The sequence below is a fragment of the Alosa pseudoharengus genome, unplaced genomic scaffold (assembly GCF_046254945.1).
Source record: "Alosa pseudoharengus isolate Yale_2024_CS ecotype anadromous, Long Island Sound unplaced genomic scaffold, YU_APseudo_1.1 YU_APseudo_1.1_scf_10, whole genome shotgun sequence".
NCBI lineage: Eukaryota > Metazoa > Chordata > Actinopteri > Clupeiformes > Clupeidae > Alosa > Alosa pseudoharengus.
Genome location: NW_027468565.1, coordinates 17,045,365 through 17,057,864, shown reverse-complemented (window position 1 = coordinate 17,057,864; position 12,500 = coordinate 17,045,365). Strand labels below are relative to the sequence as shown.

The following is a 12,500-nucleotide window of genomic DNA, read 5'->3' as shown; positions in this document are numbered from 1 at the left end:
GTGTGTGTGTGTGTGTGTGTGTGTGTGTGTGTGTGTGGGGAGGACCGGGGTGTGCAGGAGCTCCGGAGGTAGGAAAAGGGTGTTTTTCCCCCAGCCTACACTTATGTAAGGAGGAAACAAGACACACACAGACACACACACACACACACACACACACACCCTTTGTCTTCACTGCAAAATGCCACATCCACACTACAAAATGATACTGGAAGTATTATTTTCCCTGGAACTGGAGAGAGAGAGAGAGAGAGAGAGAGAGAGAGAGAGAGAGAGAGAGAGAGAGAGAGAGAGAGAGAGAGAGAGATAGAGAGAGATGATTACGTGAGGACAGACCAGTGTTGCGACGGCTCCAGGACTCAGACTGGGGTATTTGTGCTGGGCTGCAGTGTGGCAGGCCAGAGAGGGTGGGAAGGGTGGTGCCACAGCGACTCCAAAAACAACAGGCCCCTTTCTGCCTCACTCACACTCACTCTGGCAACCACACAGGAAAGTAGGGCCACACAGCGCCCCTCACACACACACACACACACACACACACACAAAGGAGCACATGGAAGTCTGGGGGTGGTTGGGTCCCTATCAAAGGCACTTCTGACCAATCACGTTAGTATTCAATTCATAATCCAGAGTTCATTAGCCAATTATTTGGTTGGAAGGGGGGCAGTCACAGAGACTTCAGAGGTATCTGTCTCTGTACATTAGTGCAGGAAGTCAAATGGCTTGCCATGTATCAAGTGTTAAGGCATCAAATGACGATTCTTTACTGTACAAAAACACGCAAGGAGATTGGACAGTTTTAGCTCCAGGTCAAATGATGCACAGTGAAACATGTATATAATGTAAATAGGTCTTAAATAAATACACAGTACACATACTCATGGATTATTACTCAACACTACCATTTTTACTTTTAGTTCCAAAAATCACAAAACTTCATCATCATTCTAGGCAAACGACTGTTTATCCCCATTTCTCAGCAATTGACACGGGCAGTATATAGACAGGTAGTGAGTTTGCGGTAATCCAGGTAAATACAGCCCCCGTCTCCGTCACCTCTCCAGCAGCAGTGCTTCCTAATGCTGATGTGCTAAGGCTTCCTGAGGTCCCACTGAGTGGCTCTGAGAGTGGCCGACAGCAGAGAGACTGAGGAATGTGTGCATGTTTTTTTTTTTTTTTTTAAATAGCTCCAGAACTACCGGTAAAGCAGCACAATACACCACCACCACCACCATCATGTGATATCAGCAGAGTGTCATATAAATAAACCACTATCTACTGAATGTAATTGATAGTTGCCAAATGACACCAAAAGTCATGATAAACAAGCACTGCATACAACTCTGTTTGTGTTATTCAACAGGTCAACCAGGTCAAAAAACAACTTCTCCTTATGGAACTGTCTCTGAAAGGTTTGGGGCTGTATTCAGCAAAGCAAATCATTGCATGATTAAAATACAAGAGTGTGTTTACAAGAATACAAGAGTCTCACGAAAAAGTCCTTATTACATTGGCTATGACTATGACACTAAAATCGCTCAGATTTTTACCCACAAAATATAGAAGTTTGTAGAGAACATTGGGTTTATTTCTTGCCATGTACCATGCAAATAAACGTGACTTGACAAGAACACATAGCTTACATCTCCAAACAATACAGCTGATGCACGCTGACTGATGCTCGGAATACTAAAGTGATTCTGTTGCCAGGTGATTGCTTCAGCTGAAATGTGAGAACACACGAGGTGAGAACATGTCAGCACGAGACGGCAGCATATCAGTCATCTAGACGTGACGCTACGTCTAAAGTGAAAAGAGCTCACTTCCCCATGGCTTATCTCAAAGCAACTAAAGAGGAAACGCAGGGTGTGGACCTCCGCCCCGCCGAGTCTGGACACGTTAGCATAGCAACCTGAGCAGAGTCCACTCACGCTAATGAGCCATGACTGGACTATGGCTGGCCTAAAGGCCCTGTTCAAACATCCAGCAAACTTGTTATCGGATCCACTATTAATGCATCTCTCTATCTCCCTCAGTCTCTCTCTCTTTCCCCCTCTTTCTCTCTTCCCTCTCTGTCGTGCACATCACGTGCTGCAGCGAGTCTTTCCGTCCGGAGAGAACGCACTGGAGTGGCTGCAGCGCGGCCGGCAGAGACAAATGAGGGCTGGAAATAGCAGGGTGATTGCTGTAATCAGCGTGATGAAGGTGGCCAGGTTCGGCCGAGCAGCCCGGGCCTGAGCCGAGGAGAAAGGAAGGGCTTCCCAGGATGCACCGCTTCGCCTGCCACGGGACCTGGGGCTACCGACGACCCGTAGCCGGTCCCGCTGGGAATCCGTGATCTCTGACCCCACCCGGAGAATCACAAGCCTGGAGGCCCCCTTGTTTTTCGCTTTCTTACTTTCCATCTCTCTCTCTCTGTCCCTCTATCACACACTCTCTCTCTCTCTCTCACCCTCCCTCCTCAGTCTCTCACTCCTGTTACCGCCAACAGTGCGTGACGACTGTGTTGCCTAGGAGATGCCTGACTCACTGTGAGATAATGAGCGACTGGGCAGGGGTGAGTGTGTGTATATGTGTGTGTGTGTGTGTGTGTGTGTGTGTGTGTGTGTGTGTGTGTGTGTGTGTGTGTGTGTGTGTGTGTGTGTGTGTGTGTGTGTGTGTGTGTGTGTGTGTACAGGGGGACAGAAGAGCACGTGCGAGGCAGGGCTGAGCTATTAGCAGGCCACTTGAGATGGGTTACATAACACTGCTGTGGTTGCGGCAGCAGTACCTGCTAGCTCTCCACTTTGTGTGTGTGTGTGTGTGTGTGTGTGTGTGTGTGTGTATTCTGAATGTATGAGTGCGTACACAGTACACAAAGCATCCCCAGTGAGTCATGTTTCTGTATAATTACCACACACACACACACACACACACACACACACACACACACACCATCTCTAGATAACCAGCATTACCGCACTAGTCCTGTTAAAGGCGGTATAGCATGCATCCAGTGTGCACAACACAGGTGACTTGTGAGTCGGAGGGATCTGGTGAGAATCCTGAAGACTGCCAGAGTGCTGATTCAGAGTCAGCCTGGATCACTTCAGGAGTCATCTGACCGACTGATTCGTTGCCAGGGCTTCCAACATCAAGTTTCAGAATGAGGGTGAGAGCCGACTACTATGAAGAGCTACTTCATAGCTCTTTGGAGTAATTCACCAAAATCTGCAGACAGATGCAGAAGGGAGAGTAGCGATGAGGAGGTTCGGCCTCTGAGACAGACAGGACATGAGGACGAAGAGGAGGAGTGGAGGAGAGAAGGGCAGACAAGAGCAAACAGAACCGGACCGGAGCGGACCGGGGAGGAGAGGACGAGACGAAAGAGGACAGGGAAAGGAGGACAGGTTCTCATCCTGTGCTCCTCCCAGCACCAGACTGCACCAGCCCCCCTGGTCCCTCACCTTGTGTTCCACCGGCAGCCTCCCTGCCTCCAGCTATCTGTGGAGCCCCACAACTATCTTTTTACTCTATTTCCAATTAGTGACACACACACACACACACACACACACACACACAACACACACACACACAATAATGTATACAGCGCAGTCCACAATAGCATCCCACCCATGAAAGGTGCGCGCACGTGTCCACTCACGCTCATTACCTCTCCCGCCTTGTGGAGTTCATAATAATCAAAAAAAGAGAAAAGGATGCCCGTTACTCTCCAGTGCCATGATAGAACACAGGGGGTGGGGGGGGGGGGGGGGGGAGAAGACAGTGGGAAAATGGAGAGAAGAAAGATGAGATCCCCAGAAAAGGTCAGACACATGCCACACGCCACACCAGGGGCTTATTACAATGCAGAGCAGACTGGCGCTCGTCTGGAAGATTTGTTCTCCATCTCCACCTCAGCCTCTCTCTCTCTGTGTGTCTCTCTCTCTCTTTGTGTGTCTGTCTCTCTCTCTTTGTGTGTCTGTGTCTGTCTCTCTCTCTTTGTGTGTCTGTGTCTCTCTCTCTCTCTCTCTCTCTCTCTCTCTCTCTCTCTCTCTCTCTCTCTCTCTCTCTCTCTCTCTCTCTCTCTCTCTCTCTCTCTCTCTCTCTCTCTCTCTCTCTCTCTCTCTCTCTCTCTCTCTCTCTCTCTCTCTCTCTCTCTCTCTCTCTCTCTCTCTCTCTCTCTCTCTCTCTCTCTCTCTCTCTCTATAATGTGACTCTATTTAGGCAGAAGTGGTATGTGAGACAACTGTGACAATTAACAACCCCTGAGGCTTGGATTTAAAAGGGTGATGTGGAATGATTTAATCTCTAATGCTTTTAAATACAGGCTTTCAGGACTTCCTCTCTCTCTCTCTCTGTCTCCATCAGAGTTTGCAGACTTTATGCGCACATATACACGTCCACATACCGCTCACCACTTCAGTCTAGACAGACAGCGACCTACGCCACAAACAAATCAGCCGCTAATGCTGTAGTGGAGCTCTCAGGCACATAGCAGCATACCGTCACAGGCAGCTCAGCCCAAACACCACGCACGCACGCACGCACAGACGCCCAAGCGCACACACACAAACTATTCCCAGACCAACCAAAAGCAATAGAACAGCTCTACATAAACAAGAATACACTCTGTTAGTTTTCCATAAGGACTTTCACCCATGTTAGTGAAAATGAGTCCTTGCGTTTAGCACAGGTGCATTTATTACTCAAGGGCAGACACTTCTGAATGGAATCCAGGACCTTAAGCAGTATGACGGCGATGTTGCACCTGGAGAACTACAACACCAGGCCTACTGCATGTTTTTTTATGCTGTTAGATATATACTGTAAACTTTCATTCCAAAACGTGGGACCACCTAGACCAGATTGGGAAGCGGGTAATGTGCGGGTAATGTGTGTGTGTGTGTGTGTGTATACTGTATGTTGTGCATGTATGTGTGGCATGCATGCTGCTGTGGGCAGTGCTGCTGACCTTGATCATCTGGGCCACGTAGCTCTCAGGCCCTGTGTACTCAGTGGGGTCCTTGACGCGCACCAGCACCAGGAAGTACAGGTAGTGCCACATGTTGTGCTCCGCCGAGGTGTGCTCCTCGAACGACACCGTCTTGTTGTCGAACTTGTCCCGCTCCAGCCCTGCAGACAGCGGTACATACACACACATGGGTGAGGAGACACTCACAGCTGTTGCAGCACTATCTCCACTCACACACAGCACATCCACTGATAAGCAGCACCAACGGGGACTTGTCTTGGGTGGTGGTCTGAAGAGTGATGGATCAGAAGTAAAGCTGTGTGTGCACTGTGCAGCCGAGGTGTGAACTTCATGTTCACATGATCACATTTGTGATCATGAAGTTCACACCTACAGCATCTGCACAGCAATAACTGCATCCACAGCAATACCTGCACAGACGCCCCCAGTCTTCGGTCCTTTTTTGTGGGCCCACTAATGAAGCTCATAGTCACTGCATGAGTTGGAGTATAGATTCAGTCAGACTATGACACAGAAAAAATTACATTTCTGCCATGTTTCTGCAGTTGATTTCACCCATTAAGTACACCTTGAGGTGCACTAGTAATTACACGTTTCCCAGAATGTTTCAGCCCGAGCGCTAGGTCAGTGCGACTTACCACAGATAAACAGATAAACGTGTGTGTGTGTGTGTGTGTGTGTGTCTCTCACCGCAGATGAAGCAGGTGGTCTTCAGGATCTCCTCCTTGCGTTGCTTTTCGCTCCTCAGGTCGGCGAAGGTGTCGATGATCACACCGAAGATGAGGTTCAGAACAATGATGATGACGATGAAGAAGAAGAGTAGGTCGTAGATCACACGCGCCACAAACAAAGCCTCCTACACACGGACCAAGGACAACCAGAGGTCATCACACCACGGTGACCACCAGCAACATACTACACTAGACGTGAAATGGTAAATCATATTACAATATGAAAATATGGCTATTCAGTTCACCTAATTTAGGGTGAGTGATTTGTATAACAATAGATCTAAGATTGTATACCTCATACCTTAGATAGACAATAGACAATTAAGGATCATAGACTGACATATTTGACAGTGAATTTGAATGCGCCAGGCTGAAATCAAATTCTCAGGAACTCCCATGGGGAGGCAGTGAGTAGAGATCGACCAGAAGGGTTATTTAAATAAATAAATTTTGAACTGTCCTATGTTTAAAACAAACAAACACACAAACAAACAAACAAACAAACAAACAACATAAAAACGTCTTTATATTTGGTGTCCGTGTCTCGATAACAGCAAGCAGAAATATTGTGATGATATCGCCATCTCAATTTTGTGTTCCATCTCTGGTGCAGAGCCCTTGGCTGTGGCGTGCAACGTGATCTGAGGGAGACCCCCCGTTTGCTGCTGCCTTTATGAGTGTGGTGAATGGAATTGAAGCGTGTCGTGCTGATGCTACTAACTTCTTTCGAGGGCTTCCGCAGGATGTCTCCGATGCCACCCCCGTTGCGCAGGCCGTGGTTGAGGACCGTCATGATGCAGCGGATCAGCGTATCACACATTTGCTCGGTCTCATCGCCTTCCTCATCCGACGACATCACTGTGGGGGTCACACACATAGGAAAGGTCATTCAAGGTCACTAGAGACCTCAAAAGACCACTGAACAAAGAAAGGGGAGGAAGGACAGGAAAGAGCTGTCCAGTTGTTGTTTTCTTGTTTTTTAAAACAAATCGGAGAAAAGCTATTTACAGTGTGTGCAATTAAGTGGAAAAATGGAGTCGCTAACAACAAAGCTGTTTCCAAGCAACAACCCACACATGCACAATTACTTTTTAACAGCCCTTTCAGTGGTGAAGTGAAGGTCAGAGCGCTGCACTCTCCCACAAAAGCTCTCCCTCCCAAGGAAAACACACTAGCATCTCTCTACGAGACGGTGGGGGGGACTATCTGCTATTGAGAGCAGAGAGAGGCAAAAAGCGATAGCATGGAAAATGGAGAGAGAATAAGAGAGACTGAGGGACAGAAGAGAATGTGTGGGAGAGGGACTGGAACAAGACTGGGTGGAGAGAGTGTGTGTGAGAGAGATAGTGTGGTGTGTGTGTGTTTGAGAGAGAGAGAGAGAGAGAGAGAGAGAGAGAGAGAGAGAGAGAGAGAGAGAGAGAGAGAGAGAGAGAGAGAGAGAGAGAGACCGAGAGCAGCAACACGTGTGCACACACTTGGGGCACAGGTGATCCATGTAGGCACTCAGGTCCCCTGAACAAAGAGCAGTCACCGCTGCTCAGTGACCACACACACACACACACACACACACACACACACACACACACACACACACACACACACAACATGAAGCTTATAATATATGTACATGTGACCACACACCACATTTAAACACATGCTACACACACATGTTGACTGGTAATGAAAGCAGCCAGTCTCAGACTCAAACAACATCCATGTCAAAAGTCTTCAAAAATGTACATGCTTTCTTTTCATGTCCTTGGAGTTCAAAATCATGAGTGGGGTAGACTATGTAGACATGCATCACTCTCTCAACAAAGGCAAAACGGCATGCTCGTGTTGAATAGAGGAATAAGCCTCTACTTTGCGGAGCGAACTGAAAAGCAGCCATCCTGCTGCGCTTGTTTGGTGTGAGGAGACTTTAGTCTGGTGAGGTCGTCTGGGCCCTCTGCCAACCTGGCACTGCCAGACGGTCACAAGGGGAGAACGAGGAATTGGACAAGCTAAGGAAAGGTTTTTTTTTTTAAAGGAATTGCATATCTTTTTGGATGGATTTCAATGTTCTGCATTGCACTATAAATACTTATTGTTTTTACTTCCAAAATTCTAATCGGACACTCCTTTAAAGCTTGGCTCTCGATTTTCTTTCACTATTACACATAATTCCTATCTGTTTGGGTTTATTAATTCATCTTATACATGCATGCATGTGTGTCTGTGTGTCTATGTGTGTGTCTGTGTGTGTGTCTGTGTCTGTGTGTGTGTGTGTGTGTGTGTGTGTGTGTGTGTGTGTGTGTGTGTGTAAATGACATACTTGCAGATCCTGCAGATCCTGATCCGGGGCAGCTGTCCTTTGAACACGTATCAACATCTAGCACGGCTGTTTCTTTCTCTGTAAGGGTGACACAGAGGAACATTTCCCCTAAGTTGGACGCCCCTGTGGCCAGGACCTCCCGTTCCACTAACTCTGCACGCTGACCGCTGGCAGTGTTGGGGAGTAACGGAATACATGTACCGGCGTTACGTATTCAGAATACAAATTATGAGTAACTGTATTCCGATACAGTTACAAGTTAAATAGTTGGTATTTAGAATACAGTTACATTGTTGAAATCAATGGATTACATGACGATACTTCTCTGTTTCATAAGTTTATTCACTCTCTAAATAAATTAAGGCAACTCCATTTCCCAGAAGCTCCTGAAAGCAATCTATGATGAAATTGTTTGCATGTTTAAATCCAAGCCGTCTTGCACTAGCCTCAAAACGCAGCCAGCGCGCATTATGGACGCGTCATCGGAGACCCTGAAATTACTGTTTGCACAGCAAATTAGGAGTAAAGTAAGTGGAGGTAACTCCTGTTCCTCACTGATCGTGGTTCCTGATGTCTGTTCAAAGGATATTTTCCCAAGTATTAATAGCTCAGGCTACTTCGGCCAATCGGTTACACAGTTTGCTAAGCAATAAACAAAGTCTAGTTCACGTGTTGATTTAGACCTACAATAAAACCAATCTCTAAAATAGTCACTGCATTCTAAGTTTTTTATTCTAACTTAAAATAGCTTTATGGATTATTATTTTTTCTAATTTGATCTACATTTACGTTTTTAAATGAATTATATGGTGCAGTCTCTGAAGAATTACATTTACAGGTCATTTGCGTTCCACCTGTCATATGCACCCCTCACTTGTACTGGGTTGATGCCACCGAAAAATCTAACAGGCACACCTTAATTATAATTTCTTGCTACGCCTTTAAAGTAGCCTATTTATTTTGTTTGTTTTAATTAGCCTAGTCGCCTGCTGTAGTTTTAGTGGTCACCTTGCTATTTTAAAGTTGTATCAGGTAGCTTAGTTGACTTTACATTCTCCTATGTGGGCCTAACACTTCAGCCATTTGGAACAGAAGAACACACCAGAATAGGCCTGTTTAGTTAGCCTAAATCTAGACGCACCCTCTAGCAACTCTCCGTTGGCTTGTGAGCTGGAAAAATTAAACTTCTATCAGGCCAATCAAATCGTGTATAGAGATGTTAGGCGGGCTTAACATAATGATTGATGGCAGAGTTGCAACGGTTTGGCTTGAATTCCCTGCTACTTGAAAACAAAGAAAATGGATGTTGCTGTTGGCGAACAGCCTGACACGAGTTAAGCTTTTTTTAAGTTGGCAAAAGTTTGAGCCAACTAGCTCAGCTAGTGGGAAAATGTATGGGATAGCGCTGTCCTTTTGCGTGCAGAGGGAATTTGAAAGACAACCGATTATCCCGCCCCTCGGACTGAGCACTGCCAACGGTGAGTGCCCAGACCCTACATTTTAATGTGGGTCTGGCTCGTCAGGCTACTGTTTAGTAGGCCTAAGCAGGATTTGATGGCTGCATTCCTACACTTATAAAATGCAATTCAATGCAGAAGTAATCTAAGTATTCAGAATACGTTACTCAGATTGAGTAACGTAACGGAATACGTTACAAATTACATTTTTGGGCATGTATTCTGTATTCTGTAACGGAATACATTTTGAAAGTAACCCTCCCAACACTGACCGCTGGCCGCATGTCGACTACATCCACACTGAGGCCCCAATCGTCTAACACGTCATCAGCCCTGACTCTACTGCTAGGAGCCACAAACATGCCAGGTAACACTGATGGAATGAAATGAACAATGAATGAATGGCTTTCAACAGATCTCTGAACATGATACAACCAAACCAACAGAGTGATTTATTGTGTATACAGTACATTTAAGCCACATATTCAAAAAAAGAATGAGTGCTAAATGACTGTAGTTAGAGAATTGGCAAATATGGTCTAGTTAAAGTGCCCTATACTGTAGATGAAGGTCATACCACACAGCATGAGTAATTGATGTAAAAGTCCATGTTAAGTCCAGAAGGGTGAGCAAGGGTGACCAGCAACTGCATTAGATTATGTCTAGTGTATGTGTTACTGAAGGTGGTAGTTGTTGGGAGAGGTGAGACTGTGTTAAATGATAACAGGCCTTAGTAGTGGAATATGCCCAGCATCTGCAAGGACATGCGAGAGCTGCATCAGCATCCACTGGGCCAAGAGACTGAACCACAGGCATTAGCGTGCTCAAAGCTGTGTGTGTGTCTCTGTGTGTGTGTGTGTGTGTGCGCTTGTGTGTGTTACATGTAAGGACTTAGGTGTAAATACATAGAAGGATGTGTGTATGTCAGTGCATACTGTATCACATATTTTGGATCCTTATGTTTTTTTCTTTTTTTTTTCATTTTTCCTTGAAAAAAACCCCATGAAAGTCCATGAAACGCCTTTTAAGTTGTGTAGAAAAGCATCCACTGTAGCACCCACCAACATTATAACTTCCCACCAACATAATAGAAAATCTGCATGTTTTAAACGTAATAATCCTGCCAACGTAACAATGTCCCACCAATGTAATCAACCAAAAATTATTACGTTTGCGGGAAATTATTAGGTTGGTGGCAAGGTTAAAAAAGTTATTACATTCATTTCTCACCAATGTAATAATTCACTGATTTAATAAAATTATATCTGTTTTACCAGTGGTAAGGGTATACCGTAAAACTTCAAATAATCGCCGAGTCCCTAAGAGACCCCTGTCTCTTTTAAACGCCTGGCGTGGCTACAGGTTTGGGTTAAAGGCCGGTCTCCAGTAGAGGCCTGGTCTGTTTTTTAGTTTCGGGTTGTATTTAATCTTCTAAAACCTGTCAGATCGTCTGTTTAAAGATTCGCAATGACACGAAACCGTTACAGAAAGGAGGTTACAGCAGTGTGAATTAGATGTTGCACGTCGTTACAAGCCGTCGCAAAGCATTCACATGTCTGGTCACAGTTGCAAGGTTTTAGAATGTTGCATCAAGTTGCTGCTCATCTCGTTGCGATCTATGGGACTGGTGTGTGCGCGCACAGTTTTTATTGATGAGTCGGAGTGGCAAGTGCTGCGCATAGTTGCAGTGGAATGTGGCTGCCCAGGGCATTATACAACTTCTCACTCTTAGACCTACTCATACACGGCGGTAAAATGGCGTATTTAGCTGTCTAAATTCGAATCATATGCTGGGGGAGAAATCGTCGGACATCCATGATTATTTTGTTATTCAGCACCCCTGGTCAAAAATATGTTCCCGTGCGCCTGGAAGTAGGCTATGATTTGAATGTAGACTGTTGTCAAATTTGGCAAATACAAAACGGGAGAAACAGTATGGTTTCTCTCTCTCATGCTGTTTCATTCCTGCCGAAAAGGAGGGAGAATGAAACATTAAGCACGTTCCACTTTTTCATAAATAATTCCTGAACAGTTTTGGTCAGGGCTGATAATGCAACTGTATTTGACAAAGGACCGATATAGGCTATTTGCTAGTGACAAAATATGAGCTTTCAGTGTGATACGATCTCTTTGTAGATTACGTTGAATTAAAACGTGTTTCATCTGTTCTGGCTATCCCAGCTATTTAGATCTTACTGTATCTCACTCAATGAACAACATCTCAACACTAAATGAATGATGATCCGTAATTGTCATCAGATAGCCTAGTCATATAGGTAGACATTCAGTGTGTTTGAAATAATTAATTCGATAATATTTTCCATCTTTGCAGAGAAAAAGTTTTGTGTAAAGGGAATTAAAGGCCTGTCTCATATAGACGCCTGTCTCTAATACTAGCCGGTGCAGTTTGGCGATTTAGGAAAATAAAAGCCCGGGCTATTATTTGGAGTTTTACGGTAGTTGTTAACGATTGTCACCATCTAAACCAATCTCAATCTCATGACCATAAAGCCTTGTCTACCTTTACTTAAGTTGGGAAGTTAATGTAATAACTTTGTAAATCCACCAACGCAATAACTTCCTGCAAAATTTATTGGTTTATTACGTTGGTGGGAAATTATTATGTTGGTGGGAAGTCATTAGGTTGGTAAGTTTAAAACGTGCAGATTTTTATTAAATTGGTGGTTTATTATGTTGGTGGGAAGTTATTACGTTGGTGGATGTTCCACCCATATCCATACCCAAGTTTTTATGTCTTTCTCCATCTCTTAAATGTAAATGAGTAAATGTGTGTGTGTGTGTGTGTGTGTGGTGGACACAGACATAAGAGTCAAGTGTTCCCCTTTGCATGTGTCTGTGTTTGTGTACGTGCAGATGTAAGCGTGTCAGAGTGTGAATGTGTGTTTATTTTTGTAAGTGGAGCGTGCCTGTGTTAGCCTGGGTGCTATGCCTGTGTGTTTGTGGTAGTCCGTACGTGTGCGTGTATGAAGCACTGTGGCCTGAGTGGACAGACAGACACACACACT

The 12,500-nt window shown here is 45.2% G+C and overlaps 1 protein-coding gene across 5 annotated transcripts in view; it reads right to left on the bottom strand.

Moving 5' to 3' along the window:
* The window catches only part of itpr2 (inositol 1,4,5-trisphosphate receptor, type 2), a 90,033-nt gene that overhangs the window by 5,852 nt on the left and 71,681 nt on the right, over window positions 1-12,500 (bottom strand). For 4 of the 5 annotated variants that reach the window (XM_076265971.1, XM_076265980.1, XM_076265987.1 and 1 more), the window contains 4 exons: window positions 8,018-8,095; window positions 6,425-6,561; window positions 5,663-5,828; window positions 4,952-5,112 (listed from right to left, as the gene is read on the bottom strand). In XM_076265971.1, the coding sequence (XP_076122086.1) occupies window positions 4,952-5,112; window positions 5,663-5,828; window positions 6,425-6,561; window positions 8,018-8,095 (542 nt within the window). The remainder of the gene's footprint in view (window positions 1-4,951; window positions 5,113-5,662; window positions 5,829-6,424; window positions 6,562-8,017; window positions 8,096-12,500) is intronic. The other variant, XM_076265994.1, reaches the window with a different exon arrangement.